This window comes from Paroedura picta, chromosome 9 (genome assembly GCF_049243985.1).
Source record: "Paroedura picta isolate Pp20150507F chromosome 9, Ppicta_v3.0, whole genome shotgun sequence".
Taxonomy (NCBI): Eukaryota; Metazoa; Chordata; class Lepidosauria; order Squamata; family Gekkonidae; genus Paroedura; species Paroedura picta.
Genome location: NC_135377.1, coordinates 5,221,439 through 5,244,172, shown reverse-complemented (window position 1 = coordinate 5,244,172; position 22,734 = coordinate 5,221,439). Strand labels below are relative to the sequence as shown.

The 22,734-nt window shown below is 47.5% G+C and overlaps 1 protein-coding gene and 1 long non-coding RNA gene across 4 annotated transcripts in view; one reads left to right on the top strand and one right to left on the bottom strand.

Moving 5' to 3' along the window:
- TRAPPC9 (trafficking protein particle complex subunit 9) overlaps window positions 1–22,734 on the bottom strand; it is a 350,271-nt gene that overhangs the window by 5,403 nt on the left and 322,134 nt on the right. For 2 of the 3 annotated variants that reach the window (XM_077351413.1, XM_077351412.1), the window contains one exon: window positions 3,116–3,339. In XM_077351413.1, coding sequence (XP_077207528.1) covers window positions 3,116–3,339 — 224 coding nt within the window. Of the gene's footprint in view, window positions 1–3,115; window positions 3,340–22,734 lie in introns of those variants that run through there. The other variant, XM_077351414.1, reaches the window with a different exon arrangement.
- Window positions 15,447–22,092, top strand: LOC143844144 (uncharacterized). Its single transcript, XR_013233830.1, has 3 exons — window positions 15,447–16,042; window positions 19,925–20,077; window positions 21,561–22,092. It is a non-coding gene; the product is annotated as an uncharacterized LOC143844144 (long non-coding RNA).

The following is a 22,734-nucleotide window of genomic DNA, read 5'->3' as shown; positions in this document are numbered from 1 at the left end:
TGCTTCAGTCATAGGACAATACACAAACTACACAATGGCAACCACATGGTAATGAGGCACAAAAATGGATGCAGAAATTCAAATCCGATTTTGTTTTATTTAACAGATTCCGTTTTTTTCTGTCCACAAGCTTCAAGCAGCTTCCAAGTTTGATTTAAAAAAAGAAACAACCAGGAGAAATGTCAATTGAGGAAAGCATCAATAAAATTGAAAGGGTACAAAGGAGAGCGACGAAGATGATCTGGGGCCAAGGGACCAAGCCCTATGAAGATAGGTTGAGGGACTTGGGAATGTTTAGCCTGGAGAAAAGGAGGTTGAGAGGGGACATGATAGCCCTCTTTAAGTATTTGAAAGGTTGTCGCTTGGAGGAGGGCAGGATGCTGTTTCTGTTGGCTGCAGAGGAAAGGACACGCAGTAATGGGTTTAAACTTCAAGTACAACGATATAGGCTAGATATCAGGAAAAAAAAATTTCACATTCAGAGTAGTCCAGCAGTGGAATAGGCTGCCTAAGGAGGTGGTGAGCTCCCCCTCACTGGCAGTCTTCAAGCAAAGGCTGGATACACACTTTTCTTGGATGCTTTAGGATGCTTAGGGCTGATCCTGCGTTGAGCAGGGGGTTGGACTAGATGGCCTGTATGGCCCCTTCCAACTCTATGATTCTATGATTCTAACCCAGGAAATCAAAACCCTGGACATGGCTGTCATATCAACACCATTTTAAATAGCCTTGTAAAATTCTTCCTCAAAATGCGAGCCCTGCTGGTTTTCCTAAGGGTTAAAATACCGAGGTAGTCCACTCCCTGAGAGACATTTCTTTTCTTTCATTCCAAGAGAATTGCGACTGAGGCCAAGTGGGAGGTTGTTCCAAATGCCTCTGAAATGGTTTCTAGAAGGGTCAAATGAAGTCACTGAACTGGGCCTGGGAAAACAGTGTCTACCTGGAGTCCTGTGTGCAGTTCTGGAGGCCTCACTTCAAAAAGAATGTGGACAAAATTGAAAGGGTTACAGAGGAGAGCAACAAGGATGATCTGGGGCCAGGGACCAAGCCCTGTGAGGAGAGGCTGAGGGACTTGGGAATGTTTAGCCTGGAGAAGAGGAGGCTGAGAGGGGACAGGGTGGCTCTCTTGAAGTATTTGAAAAGTTGACACTTAGAGGAGGGCTGGGAACAGTTCCTGTTGGCAGCAGAGGAGAGGACCTGCAGTTAATGGGTTTAAACTACGTATAGAACGATATCGGCTAGATATCAAGAAAATAATTGTCATCGGCATTGTTCACCAGAGGAATAGGCTGCCTGAGGAGGTGGGGAGCTCCCCCTCACTGGCAGTCTTCAAGCAGCAGCTGGACAGATGCTTATCTTGGATGCTTTAGGCCAGGGGTAGTCAAACTGCGGCTCTCCAGATGTCCATGGACTGCAATTCCCATGAGACCCTGCCAGCATTTGCAAACGCTGGCAGGGTCTCATGGGAATTGTAGCCCATGGACATCTGGAGGGCCGCAGTTTGACTACCCCAGCTTTAGGCTGATCCTCATTGAGCAGGCGGCGGGACTAGATGGCCTGAGCACGCATCGGATTTATGCCGCTTTATGCAGATTTATCCCGCCCCGAGACTAGCTTTGGAGAGGGGCAAGTCACCCTTCTCAAAAACAAACAAATAAATAATTTAATGCGTGCCACTTTAGCATTAGTCTCTTGACCATAGTGCGGTTTGAAATGTGCTAATAAAATATTAAAATCACACTGAAGCTAATGGGGAAGAGGCATTAAGGAAAGGCACTAAGCAGACGTGTCGGTTACCATTCCCTTCACTTCCCCTGGCAGGAGAAACGCAAAATAGCTCCTGGAGCTTGTAGGGTTGGTTCTCGTGGCCTCCCTGGTCGCCATCGTCAGTCGTGATGTTATTTGCAAGATCCCCAAAATGGAGGAGAGGAGGATGACGTAAGCAGCTTTGGGTCCCCATAGGGGAGAAAGCGGGGGAACACGTAAATGATGTAAATAAATGTCAGCCACTGATTTTGAGGGTCAGAAATAGGCTTGCCAGTTTTTAATATCGTTTTAAAATGTGTTAAACATTTACTGCATGATATGAACATATATGGTAATGCCGACTTACCCACCCCTCCCCAAAATGGCCCATGATAGGCCTGGAGGGAGTGGAACTCTGATTTTAATTCTTTTACTGTGGTTTTTTTTGTTAGTTTTAATGGTTTTCTCATGTATGTCTCTACTCTGCTGGCGACCTTGGCGGCCCTTCTGAGGACTGAAGGCGGGAGGGGGGGTGTCTGAATTTTGTAAAATAAATAAATAAAAAGATAGATAAATAAAAGATCTTTGTGCACTTTCTTGGTGCATCTCAGCCTCAGCTCTGTTACTTTCCTTGTAGAAGAAGCCATTACAAATCACACTTCCATGTTCTTCCTGGTTTGAGCATACGGTGGAATTGACATCAGCCCTCACCCGCGGTTCGGAGGAATCCCATAGGAAATCCATAGGTGGGTCTTCTATCTGGACCCTTAAACCCACCCCTTGTGCCCTAAACGCGGTGAGTGACTTGGGTGGTTGGAAGAGCTGAAATAGGCAAAGGAGGGGCGAAGCACCGGTGGACCCACAGCTTTATTGAGATGAGAAAAAACTATGTAAGGAAGAGAGGAGAGCTGTAGTCTTATCTTTCCAACTGACTAACACTTTTCTTCGGATGCTCTGGAGGCAATCCGGGAGGGAGAGTGATCAAAGCTGTACCGGAGCCAATCCGGACACAGAGGGAGAATATTTGTAAAATACCAAGAAGTTCCTAATCTAACTATGCTAGCTGCACATCTCCTCTGATACCAGCTGTAGGATATTTTCCATATGCTGTTAAATCAGGCTCTTGGGTGAGGCCGGGCCGAATACCGGGTGATAAGACTGGGTCCTTCCCCGTCCTTGTACGATCCAAATGACCAAGATCAGTTCTCCTGGAGAACATGGCTGCTCGGAGGGTGGACTTTCGTGCACTGAGACCTGCTGAGGTCTTCCCCGTCACAACCCCAACCCCTCACAGGGGCCACCCCCGAAACTGCTATGTATTTCCCTCCCCCAGGCCGGCAACCCTACCAACAGCGGCCTGTTCACCTACCGTATCTATATAAAAGGTGTTGGACCCAACAAAGGTAATGGCATCTTGCAGATCGTAATTGTGGACGCCGTTTTGGTAGTCTTGGTAGGGGACCACGGTGAGAGCAAAGGGCCCCACGCTGCGTTTGCTCAGATTGGTCAGCTTCACCTCCAGCTGTACCGGGTCCCCAACTTTGCAGTCGGCAACAATGTCACAGTCGCACAGCTTTCCCTCCACCGACACATCTGGAAGACAAGGAACACAACGACACAGGTTTAACCACTTGGGAGCTGGAGATAGGACTGCTCAAACATTTCACGAGGCCCTGCTGCATCCACGTGGAATAGGAGTCCAACACTAAGGTTGCCACTTGGAGGAGGGCAGGATGCTGTTCCCGTTGGCTGCAGAGGAGAGGACACAAGTACAATGAGATAGGCTAGATATCAGGCAAAAAATTTTCATAGTCAGAGAAGTTCAGCAGTGGACTAGGCTGCCTAAGGAGGTGGTGAGCTCCCCCTCACTGGCAGTCTTCAAGCAAAGGTTGGATACACACTTTTCTTGGATGCTTTAGGATGCTTTGGGCTGATCCTGCATTGAGCAGGGGGCTGGACTAGATGGCCTGCATGGCCCCTTCCAACTCTATGATTCCATGATTCTATAATCCAACAGAACTCCTTCTCATCTAATGCGCAAATGGTTGCATAGGCTTTCTTCCTAAATGACACACAAAGATCTCCAATTGCATGATTTCAAAATGAGTGGGACTGAGGCCTTATTTCTCTGGGCCTGGTGCAAACTTGTAAGGCGTCCACGCACAAGCTGAAGTGCGACTACAAGAGAAATTGTGCTCCGGAGCACAGATTATGCCAGCATGCAAGGGACTTGACAGCATCTGAGCTCTTGTGTCTTTTTCTTTTCTAAGCGTAGCCCAAAAGTAACCAGGCTGTCAACTATCAAGCTGAAGGGAGTGGAGAAGAAAGGCAAGAAGAGAATTTGAGAGGCGAATAACCAACTTCATGTTGACAAGAATTAAGTTTGCCACCTGCAGGCTGGAGAATCCCTGCAGAGCTGGGGGTGGAGCCTGGGGAGGGGGGCATTTGGGGAGGCCAGGGGCCTGAGCTGAGTCTACTGCCATGGACTACACCCTACCAAGCTGCCATTTTCTCCCAGGGGAACTGATCTCTATAGTCTGGAGACGGGTTGTAATTCCAGGAGAATTTCAGGCTTTCCCTGGAGTTGGTAACCATAGCTACTACCAAACCAGCGCTGGAGGGCCAGGCTCACCTTTGCCATGGCCAAGAATAAACCATCCAGTTCACTGTGAGAAGCTGACCACGTGCGGCAGGTATTTGCGACAGAATGCATCCAGTGCACTCCCTAATACCCAATGAGTGCGGCAGAAAACAGAGCTCTCTCAATGTTACCGGGCTAATAAAAGCTTGTCAGCTGCAGCACACGCACTCTGCCGCTCGCTCACCCGCTCCCTGCGCATTCTATTTTTCGCTCCGCAAGATGAGTGGGATGGTTACAAAAAAAGGGAACGCTCAAAATGTGTTGGAAGAGCTGCCTTCACATCGGCGCATTGTGTAACCCCGCCGGCTGGGGGTCCTCTTCATTAAGCTCTGCACATCTGAAAAGCAGAGGCCGGAGCAGGCTTTTAAGAGCTTTGGTCAAGGCCTGCATGCGGGCCAAGAAGAAGAAGAAGAAGAAGAAGAAGAAGAAGAAGAAGAAGAAGACGAAGAAGAAGAAGAAGAAGACGAAGAAGAAGAAGACGAAGAAGAAGAAGAAGAAGAAGAAGAAGAAGACGAAGAAGACGAAGAAGAAGAAGAAGACGAAGAAGAAGAAGAAGAAGAAGAAGAAGAAGAAGAAGAAGAAGAAGAAGAAGAAGAAGAAGAAGAGTTGGTTCTTATGTGCTGCTTTTCTCTACCCGAAGGAGGCTCAAAACGGCTTACAGTGGCCTTCCCTTCCCTTTCCGCACAACAGACACACTGTGACATGGGTGAGGCTGAGAGAGCCCTGATATCACTGCTCGGTCAGAACAGTTTTATCAGTGCTGTGGCGAGCCCAAGGTCACCCAGCTGGTTGCATGTGGGGGAGCGCAGAATCGAACCTGGCATGCCAGATTACAAGTCCGCACTCCTAACCACGACACCAAACTGGCTCTCAAGGATCAGCCTGGGGAGGGGGGGGGGGAGATTCAAAGCAGGCACCCACTGTCTGTCTGTCTGTCTGTCTGTCTGTCTGTCTGTCTGACTGACTGACAGACAGACAGACGTAACCTTTGGAATCCAGTGGCCATTCGAGATATGACCTTTCCCAAACACAGAAGGCTGCCTTTTGACAATTATTTTAAAAAGCTTGCTTCTGGGAAGAGAGTTTCAGGATGAAGCAAAGTTGTTCTGCAGTGGTCTTTGGTGGCCTCTCCTGCAAGTCCCTCTTGGATAAGCAACTTTCTGAGAGGATAACCTCTCGTTTCCCAAGACGGTGAAAAGTAGCTGCTAAGTCAACTCAGAAGCACCGGTGGGTAATTCCCAGTTGCTTTCTCCTAGTTCTCCGTGCCAGATTGGGAATGTCAGGGCAAGACTTAGGGTTGCCAAACTCCAGACGGGGCCTGGAGATCCCCCAGAATGACAACTGATGTTCAGACTATGGAGATCAGTTCCCCTGGAGAAAATGAGAGCTCTGTGGCAGTATAACCCAATGGGATTCTTCCCCTGCCCTCCTCAGGCTCCACCCCAAAATCTTCAGGGATTTCCCAAGCTGGAGTTGGCCAATTTCTTTACAAAGGTTTGCTTTGGGAAGTCAATGCAAAGCCTCCCAAATAAGCTGGAAGCAGCTTCCAGCCCTACAGTGTTGTGTAATTCTGAAATTCTTCTGGATTTTCACAAGATAATTGCGTGTACATAACCGCTCCTGGCACATCAGGTGTACCAAGCCTCCTTGCATTGAGCATAAGACACAGATGGCTTGTCTTTCTGGAGATCCAGCACCAGCTGAACTGCTGAGCTAGATGGACCAATAGCACTAATGGCACCAGGCAAGGAAGTGGATTTCAGCAACACCTGACGTCACCGTCACTAGCCAATAAATGCACACATTTGACCTCACAAATCCATCAGACCGAGATGTGCCTTACAATTTAGCTGAAATGACAGAGAACAAGGCAGATTTACACAGGTACCTTTTCATCTCTTGAAGACTTGTAACAGTGATTTAAGAATATCAGAAGAGCTCTGCTGGATCAGAACAGCCATCTACTTAGTCCAGCATCCTGTCACACACAGTAGCCAACCAATTCCTTGGAAGGTCAACTACAGGGCACAGAGGGCAAGAACTTCCCCTGATGTTGCCTCCTGACTCTGGGATTCAGAGGTTTAGTGCCTCTGAGTGTGGGACTTTCCCTCAGCAGCCAGAGCCAATAACCACTGGTAGACCTCCATGAATCTGTCTACTTCCCTTTTAAAGCCATCTATGCTTTGGCATAAGAACCTCTTGTGGCGCACGGTGGTAAGGCAGCCGACATGTTGTAAGAAGCTCTGACCATGAGGCTGGGAGTTCGATCCCAGCAGCTGGCTCAAGGTTGACTCAGCCTTCCATCCTTCCGAGGTCGGTAATACGAGTACCCAGCTTGCTGGGGGGTAAACAGTAATGACTGGGGAAGGCACTGGCAAGGCCACCCTGAATTGAGTCTGCCATGAAAACGCTGGAGGGCGTCACCCCAAGGGTCAGACATGATCTGGTGCTTGCACAGGAGATACCTTTACCTTTATGCTTTGGCCATCGCGATGTCCCCCAGTGGCAATGTCTACATTTTAATCACTCACTGTGTAAAGAAGCATTTCCTTTTGCCAACCTGAAACTACCTTTTGTCCATCAGCTTCACTGGATGCCCCTGAGATATACTATTTTAGAAAAAGGAGAAAATGTTCTCATTGTCAACTCTCTCCCCACCCTCTATCCTGTCCCCCCCCCCCTTAGTCATCTCTTTGCTAAACTGAAAAGTCTCAGACTCATCAGCTTTCAGTGGAGATCATATGGCAACTCTTTGGCCTTCATGCATGAGTGTCCCCCTTGCTTGTTCTGTGAATCTCTGTTGGTTTACATTCTGCACTAATTGCCCCCCCCCCTTCAGCACTCAGTTCGCTTTCCGGTCGCTTTCTCCCCAGGTTTTCTGAGAGTAGTTTTCTGCCAATTTCCCCTTTCTTTCACTTCGGAGCCTAAGGTGATTCAAAAGTTTACATACTTCCTCAGATTTCCCCCACTCCCACCCCTTTACTGGCCCTTGAAGTTCACTCCCCCACCGACACCGAGGTATCTCTCCCCACTCTGCACAAAGATTCTGGAGACAAAAAGAATATTTGCAACGAAGGGGCTGCCATCTTACACTTCTGCAACCTGTCAAATGACTGCCGCACTCTTCTTTACCTCTTCCTTGACACATTTCAGACAATTAAAGATTGCAAGTCTCTGTGGAAGGAAGCCTTTCCATTTGGAAAAACATCTCCTGTTTTTTCATCCCCACCACAGCAGCAACTCTTGAACAGATATTCCTCCCAAGAGCTGGGAGCGGCATTTAGAACCTGCCAGCAACCGCCGGTCCATCACCAAACTCCAACGATGCACAGATGAGCCATGAAAGCTACACTCCGGGGCCAAGAGTGATTATCTTGTGCTCTCCCCCTTTTTTTGCGTGGCGTGGCCAACCACAGACCCTCTTGAGCACCAGTCCCAGTGCAGGTCCCCTCCACATCTCATTAAAATCTAAAAGGTCACAAGGCAGCTTCTTCCACCAGATTAATTCGTTTCATATGCCTCACAGTCAATTAGTCCAAAATTGATTTAGGGTGTTTGTGTGTACAGAGGCTAATTATTTCCTGAACCCGGTGGCGGTACCTGGCCCCCATAAAAGCGTAAAGACAACCGTCACAGTCAAATGATCAAAGGATGTTTGCACAAACTGGCGTGGATCGTAAAGCATTACGGAAAGCCACCTTTGGAGACGTCTGCAGAGGGGATGCGGGGAAACCTTCAGACTTCCCAGCCCCATAGCAGAAAGGGTCCTTCACACGCATGGGCTGGTTTTGACATTTCCAGCTGGAGACACATCAAAGAGGGTTTTCTGCTGTGGATTCTACTTGCTGTCACAGATGGTGCCTGAAAGTTGAGAAGTCTATCATTGGTGCTTAGAGGAGGAGGAGGAGGAGGAGGAGGAAAAGAAGAAGAAGAAGAAGAAGAGGAAGAAGAAGAAGAGGAGGAGGAAAAGGAAGAGGAAGAAGAAGAGGAGGAAAAGGAAGAGGAAGAGGAAGAAGAAGAGGAAAAGGAAGGGGAAGAAGAAGAAGAAGAAGAAGAAGAAGAAGAAGAAGAAGAAGAAGAAGAAGAAGAAGACTACCCCTGTTCTAATGGGATAAAAATAAAGGCAGACGATGTGGGAAGGGCATCTCTGCGAGGTTTCTACGGATCCGCAAGGAGCGGTCAAAGCTTCTCTTCAAAACGGGAGCGGCATCAGCTTTGATTGTAATTTTGTTAACAGCTCTGGCCGGCAACGGCTACAAAGGTGCCTTCGGCCTACTTCTGTTCCTCTCTCCTTTAAAAAATTCATTCTGGATGTTGAACTGAACGTGAAAAAAAGTTCTCGGGGCCAGAGGGGATAAATAAATTAGGGGGTGGGAGATGCTGGATGAGTCAGACCTTGCCTGTTTAGATTTTCAGAAAGAAATTCTGGAGGAAAAGGATCCGGACGGAGGAGAATCACAATCCCGTCGCAAACTGATGCACCATACGTGGCGAGCTGATTTCCTTGCCTGGCTCGTTAGATTAGGCAAGTCCCTTGTCTCTCCTCTGCGTCTTCCGTACAGAAATCACAAAACAGTTCTTGGCAGCTCCTTCTTTCTGGCTGACTGAGCTTGTCTGACGGAGGCATTCTGAGCTGCCGGCTCTTTTTACAAACCTACCCTTTCTCTTTGGAACGTTATTATGCAATTTGTTTCCCCGGAGAACCCCGAGTACGGTTCCCCTGCCCTTTGAACTCTCTGGCACCTTTCTGCAAGGATCGTTTCCCTTTCATTTTCCAAGGCTTTCGCCTCTTCCCCTCGAAGGCCTGCGAATCAGGGCTGGGAAGGCTTGCTCCTGTGTTGTGAGACCTTTCCAGAGAGGGAGACAATCCAAACAAAGCAGATGTGGAAAAACTCATTGCCTCTGCAGGGCTTGTCACACAAATCTCAGATGGGCATGTCATGGAATTGTCAAGCCTCTCCGTTACTGCGTGTATGTAAAGTGGAGATTGGGGGGCAGAGTTTGGGGAGGGGTGGAGGGAGCTCAGCCACAGAGTCTACCCTCTGAAGCTGTCATTTACTCCAGATCTCTGGAGCAGGGGTGGTCAAACTGTGGCCCTCCAGATGTCCATGGACTACAATTCCCAGGAGCCCCTGCCAGCAAATGGGAGATGCTGGATGACTCAGTCTTTGCCTGTTTAGATTTTCAAAAAAGAACTTCCGGAGGAAAGGGACCCGGACGGAGGAGCAAATGCTGGCAAGGGCTCATGGGAATTGTAGTCCATGGACATCTGGAGGGCCATAGTTTGCCCACCGCTACCGTAGGGTTTTGGAGGCAAGAGATGTTCAGAGGTGGCTTCCCATTGCTTGCCACATCATGTCTGTTGGTATTCCTTGATGGTTTCCTATCCAAACACCAGCCATCATATTCCATGATATAGAATCATAGAACCATAGAGTTGGAAGGGGGCATACAGGCCATCTAGTCCAACCCCCTGCTCAACGCAGGATCAGCCCTAAGCATCCTAAAGCATCCAAGAAAAGTGTGTATCCAACCTTTGCTTGAAGACCGCCAGTGAGGGGGAGATCACCACCTCCTTAGGCAGCCTATTCCACTGCTGAACTAGACTCCTAGAATCATAGAGTTGGAAGGGGCCACACAGGCCATCTAGTCCAACCCACTGCTCAACGCAGGATCAGCCCTAAGCATCCTAAAGCAAGGATATATAAGAAGACTGGGCTGGCTCAGATTGGCCAGGTCAGGATACAAAGACTTGCACACTTTAAAACATTAATAACAACCAAGCTTGGCTTTTCATGGATTTCTATAATTAGAGAATTCCAAAAGGGGGACACGGCATAGAAGAATGACTCGCTGCACTCCCAGAAAGGATTAACCTTGGCGGGGTAAGTACCGAGGGCGAATCTCTTTGAATCCCTTTGATGATAAAGACTAAGACCAAGGGGCTTTCCGCACCGGGATCTTTGTAGCAAATTGGTTGCTGAATGAAAAATCGCCATTTAAAATAGTGGAATTCGTCGTTATGCATACCTACCTTTGTAGTGGAATCCAGTTGCGTTTTGTAGCGTTTCCCACAGGCTTCCGGTCTCGGCAAAAATCGCTAGCCAGGAAGCGCTATTGCCAAGCTCGTCCCGCCCCTGGCCGTCAAGCAGCCAATGGGTGGCCGTTAGCATGCTCCCAAACAGCCCCTTTCCCTTTAAGAAAGTTTTTTAATAAAAAAAACACACCCATTGCAACGAATCTGTGTTGATTCGTTGCAACGGAGAGACCGCTCCCTCCGAGTGAAAAAAAAAATCCCCCCCCCTCTCACGGGCCCGATTTTCGGCCGAAAAAAGTGTAAAAAATAAAGGGAAAATACATCAGCAAACGGGCTTCTCTGTATTTGTGCTTAGTGACTCTGGGGAGGGACTGAAGCCGGGGAAGCCTCTAAACCGAAAGAGGCTCGCTGGTGCGTTTATCCCCGCTCGCTCGGAGAAAAAAAAATGGCGATCGCTTCGCCGGAAGATCAGAGGAGAGAGCCAGGGGGAGGGACTTTGTAGAAACCGCAACAATGTTAACGCACAGGTCTTTTTTGCTAGTGTTGCAGATTGGTTGCAGGAGTGTATCGCTTTCCGGAGGGTGAATCCACTTTTGGGGATTTCCCTGAAAGCGCTACAACGAAGCGCCTTTTGCGGATTGGTTTCAAGTGTGTGGCAGATTGTCAACGACGTTGTGCATAACGGCAAATCAATAGCGTTTTCAATTGGCAACCATTGTGCGATTTTGAAGGCGTGCGAAAAGCCCCCAAATCAAGCCAAGCCAGAAATCACCGCCGGTCTACATATTACACGCGTGCAGCGCGTAAAAACCACAACTGGAATCTTTGCAGCGTAGGTAATAACCCCAAACCAACGCTAATTTGCGAAACAGTTTGTTGCTTCCCTAATCCCTTTTCGCTGCCTAATTTCTGGCAGCCTTCCCAAGCATGAAAAACGCTGAAAAACCGAATTAGTGTCATTTTGTTCCTTTCCAAATTGAACATGAAAGAAATCCCATCAAGCAATGTTCTAACAAGAGTCAGCAGCGAGCAACCGGTCTGCGACTGCTTTCTTCTTTTGGAGCAATTGTATTCAGTAATTAGTTAAAAACAATTCTGCAGTCACCGGGGAAAGGGGCTGTAGGATTGGGGTCTTCGCAGGTGTCAGCCTGGGCAGGTACTGAAGGCTGGGAGTTGCTTCTAAGGACAACTAAAACTCCCTGGGAATTTATGACTCATGAAAGCTTCTCTCCTGCCACAACTTGGGTTAGTCTTCTGGATTCTTGCTCTTTCTGCTCATAAAATCATAGATTTGGAAGAGACCTTCAGGGTCATCTACTCCAAGCCCCTGAAGAATGCAGGAAATTCACAACTACCTGCCCACCCACAATGATCCTGATTCCATTCCCAGATGGTTCCCCCTCCAAAAAAACCCCAGAATCCCTGACAAGTTTGGCTTGGAGAAAATTTGCCTCCCAACCTCAAAGTAGCGATCGGCATTTCCCTGGGCATGCAAGAAAGGGCCACAAGAGCCAAGCACTGACACAATCCCTTCTGTCCACCCACTCACCATCTGCCTAAGTTCATAAAACCAGAATGGCCATCTAGGCTCTGCTTAAAAACTTCCAAGGAAAGTGAGACTTCCACCTCCCGAGGAAGCCAGTTCCACCAAGGAAGTGCTCTAGCTGTCAGGGACTTCTTCTGGATGTTAAGCTGAAAATTCTTTTGAATTAGTTTCAACCCACTGGTTCTGGTTTGACCCTCTGGGGCAACAGAAAGCGACTCTGCTCCATCTTCTCTATGGCAGCCCTTCAAGTGATCCAGTATGATGATGATCGATTGATTTTCTACACGGCCCAGCGCTGTATGAGAGCCAGCTTGGTGTAGTAGTTAGGAGTGCGGATTTCTAATCTGGCATGCCAGGTTCGATTCCACGTTCTCCCACATGAAACCAGCTGGGTGACCTTGGGCTCCCCACGGCACTGATAAAGCTGTTCTGACCAGGCAGTGATCTCAGGGCTCTCTCAGCCTCACCCACCTCACAGGGTGTCTGTTGTGGGGAGAAGAAAGGGAAGGCGACTGTAAGCCGCTTTGAGCCTCCTTCGGGTAGAGAAAAGCGGCATATAAGAAACAACTCTTCTTCTTCCTGTATGGAAGGGCGGTATAAAAAAAATCTAAAATGAATGAATGAATGAATGAATGAATGAATGAATGAATGAATGAATGAATGAATGAATGAATGAATGAATGAATGAGGGCTTTGGGTATCCCCTAACAATAAAACCTTCATACAATAAAATCAATTACAACAACAACAAAAAAAACAATAAAATGCAATACTAAAATAGTTTAAAACTGTGAGAACAGTTCTAACAGAACTGGGACTAGCCCAAGCCGGCTGCGTGTGGAGGGAGAATGGGGAAACCAATGCGGCTCTGCAGATTAGAATCCACTGCTCTTTTCCACTACACTGTGCTGGCTCACTGGTCACTTGGAGGTATGGCCCCTACAACTGCTAGATTAGGATTCTGGCATTCCAGGTTACTTAGGATCATAGAATCATAAAATAACAGTTGTAAGGGACCTCATGGGTCATCTAGTCTGACCCCCTGCACTGTGAAGGCACTCACATCCCAATCGCTCATCTACTGTAACCTGCCATCCCCTTGAGCCTTCACAGAATCAGCCTCTCTGTCAGATGGCTCCCCAGCCTCTGTTTAAAAATCCCCAAAGATGGAGAACCCACCACCTCCCGAGGAAGCCTGTTCCACTGAGAAACCGCTCTGACTGTCAGGAACTTCTTCCAGATGTTTAGACGGAATTTCTTTCGAATTAATTTCATCCCATTGGATCTGATCCATCCCTCTGGGGCAAGAGAGAACAACTCTGCTCCATCTTCCACATGGCAGCCATTTAAATACTTGAAGATGGTTATCAGATCCCCTCTCAGTCGTCTCCTCTCTAGGCTAAACAGACCAAGCTCCCCCAACCTTTCTTCATATGTCCATGAAGAGTAATGCTCTGCTCTTAACAGTTTGCAACGATCAAGAATCTTTTGGGGAAGAGGCACTAGCTGGCAGCGCTGCCTCCCGCTTAAGAACAAATTCAGCTTGCAATTTATTTGCAGGATTTGCATGCATTCAGAAGACGTCGCCTTCCTACCGCACAACAGCATGCCGTGTAACGGCAGGGGCTCCCGGCTGCTCAAAACGATTTCTGGACTCTGGTGCTGCAAAGTTAATGGAGAGAACATCGTTACCCTACAGCCATAACCGTGTGGGGCAGGAGGCCTGCCAGATACTTAAACGAAAGCGGTCCGGAGAGAAAGACAGGCCTCCGAGGAACCCCAGGAAATAGAAAGAAATGGCGATGCTACTCACAATTGGCAAACTTCCTTCTGGGTCAGTATTCAATCAGTCTGCTAGCCTAGTTCACCGCTATGGAAATCTCTCTCTCTGTCTCTGTCTCTGTCTCTCTCTCTCTGTCTCTCTCTCTCTCTCTCTCTTTCTGTCTCTCTCTCTCTGTCTCTGTCTCTGTCTCTCTCTCTCTGTCTCTCTCTCTCTCTCTCTCTTTCTGTCTCTCTCTCTCTGTCTCTGTCTCTGTCTCTGTCTCTCTCTCTCTCTCTCTCTCTCTCTCTCTCTCTTTCTGTCTCTCTCTCTCTGTCTCTGTCTCTGTCTCTCTCTCTCTGTCTCTGTCTCTGTCTCTCTCTGAGCCAAGCCCAGTGCAATGTTAACATTTGTAAGGTGGATTCCCAAAAACCTGTACAAAAACCTTGTACCTGCAGTAAGTTACTCCTGCAACTTCCTGCTATGAATCATAGAATCATAGAGTTGGAAGGGGCCATGCAGGCCATCTAGTCCAACCCCCTGCTCAACGCAGGATCAGCCCAGAGCATCCTAAAGCATCCAAGAAAAGTGTGTATCCAGCCTTTGCTTGAAGACTGCCAGTGAGGGAACACAAACAAAGAATTTCTCTTGTCACGGCTCTGGACTGCCTTGTTGTCCCCCTTCCAAACACCGACCAAGGCCGACCCTACTTAGCTTCTGAGATCTGACCTGAGTTATCCAGGACAGGACAGATGTTGACATCTTTCTATCCATCTTTCATTCCAGATCAGGCTTTCTCAACTTTTTCACCATTGAGAAACCACTGAAATATCCTTCAGGTTTCGAGAAACCCCAGAAGGGGTGCAACCCTGCAGAATATGGGTGGGAAACATCCCCACCTAGGGACCCTCCCCTTCCCACTCCCTCCAGGCCGATCACTGGCCATTTTAGGGGGGGGGCAGGTCGACATGACCATACATGGTCGTATCACCCGAAAAAGTTTAACTATATATATATATATATATATATATATATATATATATATATATATATATATATATATAGAGAGAGAGAGAGAGAGAGAGAGAGAGAGAGAGAGAGAGAGAGAGAGAGAGAGAGAGAGAGAGAGAGAGAGAGAGAGAGATAGAGATAGAGATAGAGATAGATATAGATATAGATAGAGATAGATAGATAGATATAGATAGATAGATAGATATTTATAGATATATAATTTACATATATAAAAATTAATTAACTCTCACCCATTCAGGAAACCCTTCCAGGGCTGTCAAGAAACCCCAGAGTTTCATGAAACCCTGGCTGAGAAAGACTGTTCTAGATTGACTCATTCTAATCCCTGGAGAAAGGCAGATAGCACTGGGACCTCTGTGCATGTTCAATTAAATACATGACATTTGACTTACAGGGATGTTCCTGAGCTAGCCAAAAGCACACCTCTTGGGAAGTCTAGTCGACAAATACACAAACCTGCAATAAAGCAGAATCCTTATGGTTGTGCATATTTATTCCTGACACCCCTGTTGGGAGGGCTGCTCATCTCTAGGTGAAGCTTGGAGATCTCCTGGAATTTCCAACTGGTCTCCAGAGCTACCGAGATCAGTTCCCTTTGATAAAATGGCTGTTTTGGAAAAGTTGGGCTCTATAGCAGTTTACCCCCACTGAGATCCCTTCCTTCTGCAAATTCCATCCTCCTTGACAATGCTCCTCCCTGCACATCTTCAGCGGTTTTCCAACGCAGAGCTGGCAACTCTATCACTTCCGACCATGCTTGTTAACTCAGAACGTGAAGCAAAGGGTATGTCTCAGCTTCACACAGAGGGGAAAGTAAGTAATTTCTCGGAACCTCATCTATTATACATCTTAATGATTCACAAGAATCGCCTAAGCCCATGAACAGGTGCTGATACAAGCTGAACTAGGCGATGGCACAATCCGCTATTTAAGATCCCCCAAAATAACATTCGAGGGATCAACTCGACACGTGCCAGCAATACAGGGGAAAGCCATGCCGTGTTTGCTTTGCCCAAATCACGAGGCGTTTTAAGCATAACGCAGGGAGCCTCTGTTTTCAGCCCCCTCCCCCGGGAAAAGGCAATGCATGACTCTCCGTTAACGGGCAGGTAGATGATTTACTATATATCAGTGCCTGTGTAAATATTAATGTTAAATGGTAAGCTTTCAGGCCCTCGCTGAAGCTCACCATAATTTAAACACAACGAGCTGGAATTAACCGGAGACGTTTCGGGCTTTATTCAAGGGATGGATTCTCCGTGTCTCAGCGTTTCGCAAAAGGTAGGATGGGACACGTGGCGGCTGTATAACACATCCTCAGAATCCAACACAAGGCTAAAGAGAAGCCATGAAGAAAGGGTAATCTAAAACATTCCCAATATGTCAATTGCCCACAAGGGAGTCAGCTTGGTTTGATTCCCTGCTCCCCCTCCTGCAGCCAGGTGGTGACCTTGGGCTCGCCACAGCATTGATAGAGCTGTTCTGACTGAGCAGAAATATCAGGGCTCTCTAAGCCTCACCCACCTCACAGGGTGTCTGTTGTAGGGAGAGGAAAGGGAAGGTGACTGGAAGCCACTTTGAGACTCCTTCTGGGAGAGAAAAGCGGCATATAAGAACCACCTCTTCTTCTTCTTCAGTAATCTCAGGGCTCTCTCAGCCTCCCCTCCCTCACAGGGTGTCTGTTGTGGGGAGAGGAAAGGGAAGGCAAATGTAAACCGCTTTGAGACTCCTTCTGGAAGAGAAAAGTGGCATATAAGAATCAACACTACTTCTTCTTCTAACAAAAATCCCATTGCACATGAGCAGAGTACACAGAACCCTCTAATCCCCTGCTGGTGGCCAAAGGGGACCTGGCAACCGTAAAGACAAACATCAACGGAAAGGACAATCATGCTAGAAAAAGCTGAAGGCAGCAAGGAAAGAGGAAGACCCAACATGAGATGGACTGACTTTATAAAGAAAGCCGCAACCCTCATTTTGGAAGACCGGAGCAAGGCTACAAACCAAGTTTGAATTTCCCTGACACCTTTAAGAGCCACAAAGTTTAATTCTTGAGTACAAGACGTTAAAGACAGGACATTTGGGAGGGCATTAATTCATAGAGTGGCCATGAGTTGGAAGCATCTTGATGGCAAATTGACACACCTGCGCACGCAGCTGCTCCCATAACACCATAGCTATGCAGGATAAAGCTATCTTCAGGATAAAGCTATCTGCCATTCCTTCCAGTGACAAAGCTGGATATGCTTGGCTGGTTGAAATAAAATAACCACGCATACTTGTGAACTCGTGAACAATTACAACAGACCCTAAGACCCTGTCGCCTAGATTATCCGACCGGCACAAGTCCTCAGCCGGACTCAAGAAAGGAGACGGCTGCCGCTACACAAATCGCAGCCCACCATGCATTCCGCACCCAAGTTGGCTCTGCAAAAGCTCTTAATTGCAGCCTTTCGTAATCTCTACGGCGGCCGATGGCCGGCATTTTCAGTCCACCGGTATTCGCTGGAGCAGATCCCTTAATGGAGAACTGGAAGTTTAAAAAGCTAAGGATTTAATAAAGCTCACGCTGAAAAGGAAACCGGTTCCGCATAAATCCAGCCCTATGGGGGGGAAAAAAACCCAAAGTTGAATAAAGTAATGCTATTAAAAAAGAAAAAGGATGAGACATAAATCCCGAGCATTCTTTTTGGCCCATGAGGCTGACTCCTGAGAAGAGAAGTGTCAGAGACAAGATTAATAAAATATAGAAGCAGGAAAAGGGAGGGGTTAAGGGCGACGGGTCAAATCGAACTGCATCCAACCAGACACCTACCTGTGCGCATGAAGGTCATGACATCTGTACTCTTTTACATGGAGTAGGTCAGGACTGAGCTGACGTAGATTCCACCCCGGCAGCTGACAAAGATGGTTCATACGGGACATCTCTGGGAATCAGTGCTATGTACCTGCCTGTGTAGAACCAAAGCCAAACAATCTGAATGTTCAGCCATTATAGCTGCTGTGTGTTGGTGCAGCTGGTTTTCCATTGTACGTTCCACTCCCCAGCCCTCGCTTCCTCCATCCATGGAACTTGGGGGAGAAAAACGGTGGATGAGCCAAGGAAGACTATTCTCCATTTGGTTTTCTCTCTCTCTGAATGTGTTTAACAAGATGGATAGTCGCATGAGTCGGTTGGTAGCAGTAGAAAAGAGCAAGACTAACAAAATGTTTTGGCAGGGGAGGAGCTTTTGTGAGTCACTGCTCACTTCTCCAGATAGGAAAGGGCAAGATCACAGGAGCACTTTAGAATCATAGAATCACAGAACCATAGAGTTGGAAGGGGCCATACAGGCCATCTAGTCCAACCCCCTGCTCAACATAGGATCAGCCCTAAGCATCCTAGAGCATCCAAGAAAAGTGTGTATCCAACCTTTGCTTGAAGACTGCCAGTGACTAACAGTGACTTTAAAGACTAACAAACTTTGGGACAGGAGTCACTGCTCCCTTCTTCAGATACAGTATGGTTCCGTAAACATTATTCCCAAAGTAGGATTACAGCAACATGTAAACTACAGTTCCCATGAGGATACTTTGAGCGAGCAGCTGTGTTGATCAGCGGAATGGAAACTACCTGAAGATTTGGGAGACCAACAAGATTCTGAGAGTCTAGGCCAGCCTTTTGCAACACTTTGACCATGGAGGAGCCCCTGAAATAAATGGTCAGGCTTTGAGGATCCCCAGAAGTGGTGTCAGCTGGTCACACCTCCCTGCCACACCCCCCACTTGCACCCTTCAACCTTTCACTCCCTCCCCTGCCTTTGCTACTAGCATGGCGGATCCACCTCATGTAGGCCAGAAAGAAGGGCAGGAGCTAAGAAGACAGTCCGGACCTCCATACCATGCCACACCTGACTCCCCCTCTTTGATTTTGACATCCACAGCCTACTCACTGAGCCCTCCTGGTGGAGGTAGCCAGTTCCCTAGCTTGTGGCCAAGTCCATGAAGGCAGGAGGGGAAAGACCACAGAACCCTTCTGGAGCTCCTGTGGACCCCCAGGAATCCGTGGACTCCTGGCTGGGAATCCCTGGTATAAGTTTTCAAGATTCAAAGTTCCCTTTGCTCCCCGACATGCAGCCAGCTGGGTGACCATGGGCGACCATGGCACTGATAAGGCTGTTCTAACCAAGCAGGAATATCAGGGCTCTCTCAGCCTCACCCACCGCACAGGGTGTCTGTTGTGGGGAGAGGAAAGGGAAGGCAATTGGAAGCTGCTTTGAGACTTCTTCGGGTAGAGAAAAGCGACATATAAGAACCAACTCTTCTTCTTCTTCTTCTTCTTCTTCTTCTTCTTCTTCTTCTTCTTCTTCTTCTTCTTCTTCTTCTTCTTCTTCTTCTTCTTCTTCTTCAGATTCATAGGGAGTCTGGACAAAGGGAGCTTGGGGTCACAAAAACCTGCACCCCAGAAATCTCGGTGGTGTCTAAGATGCTCTAGGACTCAAATCTAATCTACAATTTCAGTGCAAATCATTCCACAGAGGTGGCAAACTTCATAGGGAGGAATCACACTTGTGCCACGTGGAACACTGCCTAACAAGAGGCCCCAAAGGAAGGGAAGTGGCTGAGCCTTAGTGTTAGACAGGGCTGCTAGCCTCCAGGTGGCACCCAGAACTCTCCCCAAATTAAAACTGCTCTCTCAACCGCAGGGGTACGTTCCCCCAGAGGAAAATGGAAGGTTCAGAAAATGGAGTCCCTGTTGAATGGCCTTCAGACACCTCCCTGAATTCTCCAGGAATTTCCTGAGCTGAACTGGGCTAATGGAGTGGTAGATCATTTGCTTCACCCCCTCTGGAAGCTCCCAAGCTAAGTTCCTGGGACCACCAGTGATCGGGAGCAGGTGATGTGAAGCCCCTCTGCCTAAGATCTTGGGGAGCTGGTACCAGGCTGAGTAGACAGTTGTGACCTTGGTGGGAATAAGTATAAGGCGGCCTCTCATGTCCTTGGAGGTACCAGCATCTGCTGAAGCATAGAGTAGGGGTAGTCAACCTGTGGTCCTCCAGATCTTCATGGACTACAATTTCCATGAGCCCCTGCCAGCAACACAGCAAAAACACAGCCCCTGCCAGCAAAACACAGACTCACAAAATTTGGCCCAAATGTCAACATTAAGTTGTCTTTCCACAGAATCAGAAGTTGTCCTAAGACTACAAGCAGAGCGACGAGTGATAAGGACCAAGCCGCAGCGTCAACAAATCCTGAAATCACAACGCATATTTCAGCTTCATCTCTCGAGGGTTGCAGTGGACTGAATCGTATCTACGCCACTCTTTTTAATTGGTCAGTTGGGTAGCATAAAACAATTGCAAACTGTAATTTAGAGCTAATTCCTTAAAGAGAACAAAGCGGGGAAAGCGAGAAAGGAACAGGTGTCAATTCTGGTCTTTAATTTGCACAATTTCAAAGGGAAGGCACAATTATGCACAAATGAATGCAGCCTTGGTGGTTCATTAGGTCTCTCTTCTCAGAATTATTAGCACGGAGGGGGGTGAATATGCAGGACAGGGCTATCATCTGCAGAAACCCTGGCTACAACAGCCGCGGTCATAGCAAGTGGGAAGACAGCCACATAACTAAAAAGCACAGAGATTAACTCTTGCCTAACAACAGAGGAAGGTGTGGGTTTGTGGCAAAGAGTAGTTAAACATCACTTTCGATATGCTCCACTGCACATTTCCAGGTGGAGTTCTGTGTTAGCCAGTGTCAGTTAGGAAAGAAATTTCAAAGGGAGATTAGAAAGAAAGACTGCCGAATTGCAACTGATTGTGAAACTCAAGGCAATGCATCCTCCTGGACTAAATCTAGATCTAGGTTTCTTGTCCCAAGAAACCAATGCTGGGCTCTCCATACCTACTACACCTCTGCATATCACACCTCGTCCAGTCATGCTGAATGTTGCCATTTGCCTGCTAGGACAGATGGATTCACATTCTAGCTATGTCTGAAGCAGTGAGCTGTGACTCAGCCTGTGAGATGTGACCCTGCCACAAATTTTGTTAGTTTTTTTAAGGTACTACTGAAATTTTGCTCTTTTCTACTGACAGTAAGTGTCTTAATAGTTATCAGCAGGTTCTCAGACTAAAAACTTTCATTGAGGCAGGGTGTCAGAAGTGTCTTAAGACATCAGCCGTTTTCGTTGGACCTGACGCAATTTTTACAAGTAATGCAGAACATTAGTTTGACTCCTAAGTACCATGTTGAGTGGTAGAACTTCCTAAGTAATTATCGGTCAGTCGATCAACAAGAAGTCAATCAAATCATGTATCATAGCCGGGTTCACAGACTGTACTTCCCCCACCCCCCACCACGGAATTGGTGCTTCTTAGTATAAAAGTCAGCAGAGAAATACGTGAACCAAGTTTGCTACCCCTGAAACAGCTTCCAACCTCGTCAGACAATGAGGTGGGTGAGTAGAAAGCTGACCGGGTCATTGAAATGAACTTCCTCAGTGGGAAGTAAAAATACAGCACCTAGTGTAAGAAAATACCCTTCCTAAATCTACGATGGAGAAGAACAATTTCATTTAACCACCACCACCACCCCGTAGCTCATTTCTTTGTGCAGGGAATGGATAAGCCTCTGGAAATCGCTGACACTGCAACTTTTAAAGGATGGAGAGACACCAAAAGCAATGGCCTACAGTTTATCATGCCTCCTTGACATGACTGGATTTAGAACCACCGTCTCGCTTGCATCCCGGGGAGAAACTGGGGGGTGTATGATTAATACCTTTTCATTCCCTTTCCTTTTTCACTTTACGCAGGTTACGCAGTCATGGAAATTCCGTGAGCCGTCCGATTTAGCAGGTTGGCCGGAAACCTTTGTGATTCACAGCAAAACTTAAGAAGTGGCCAGGAAGCTAAAAGACGACCCCTTTCCTCCCTTCCTGGAGTTCAGCCTCCTCTTTTTCCTAATCTCTCTCTCGCACACGCTTAGCTTATGACTGCCCCCTCTGTTAATAATGCCTAGAAAGCCCATATCACATAATGTGTTACTGCATAGCCACTAATCCGTTCACGATGAAGAAGAGTTGTTTTTTATACCCCGCTTTACCTAAAGGAGTCTCAAAGTGGCTAATAATCACCTTGCTTCCCTCTCCCTGCAACAGACACATTGTGAATTAGGTGGGGCTGAGAGAGCCCTGAAAGAACTTGGAATGGCCCGAGGTCACCCAGCAGGCTTTACGTGGAAGAGGAAGAGATTTTTAAAAAAATTATAATTCTGCTTTTCTCTACCTTAAAGAGTCTGGAAGTGGCTTACAATCACCTTCCCTTCCTTTCTCCACAATAGGCACTTTGTGAGGTCGGTGGGGCTGAGAGAGCCCTGAGAGAACTGGGGCTGCCCCAAGGCATCAGGCTGCACGTGGAGGCAGAGAGGGGAATCAAACCCGGTTATAGTCTGCTGGGTAGTCAACCTGTGGTCCTCCAGATGTCAATGGACTACAATTCCCATGAGCCCCTGCCAGCGTTTGCTGGCAGGGGCTCATGGGGATTGTAGTCCATGGACATCTGGAGGACCACAGGTCGACTACCCCTGCATACACCACACTGGTTCTTCAGAGACATTTGTGATGTCGGTTGGTCCGGAGAAGTAATCCTTTGATTGGCTCACCACAGAAGTTTCCCATTTTACATAAATAAATAAATTTGTGGCAAAGACAGCAAACATCACTAGCTTGGGTCAGCAGGAAGCAGCTCAGCAAAGACCCTTGCAGGTTGGCCGGAAAACAAAAGACGAGGAAAAATTCCAACGTTTCCAAGCCAAAGACTCTCTGATGGATAACACCTTGTAAGTACATCACACCCACAGATGGACATGGGGTCTGAAGGAGACCAAACTCTTAGTAACTGTATGGAAACCCTGTGTTCTACCTAAGCTACTTCTGAAATCCAGTGGTGGTAAACTAGGGAGACATGCTGTTTTCATAACAAATACTA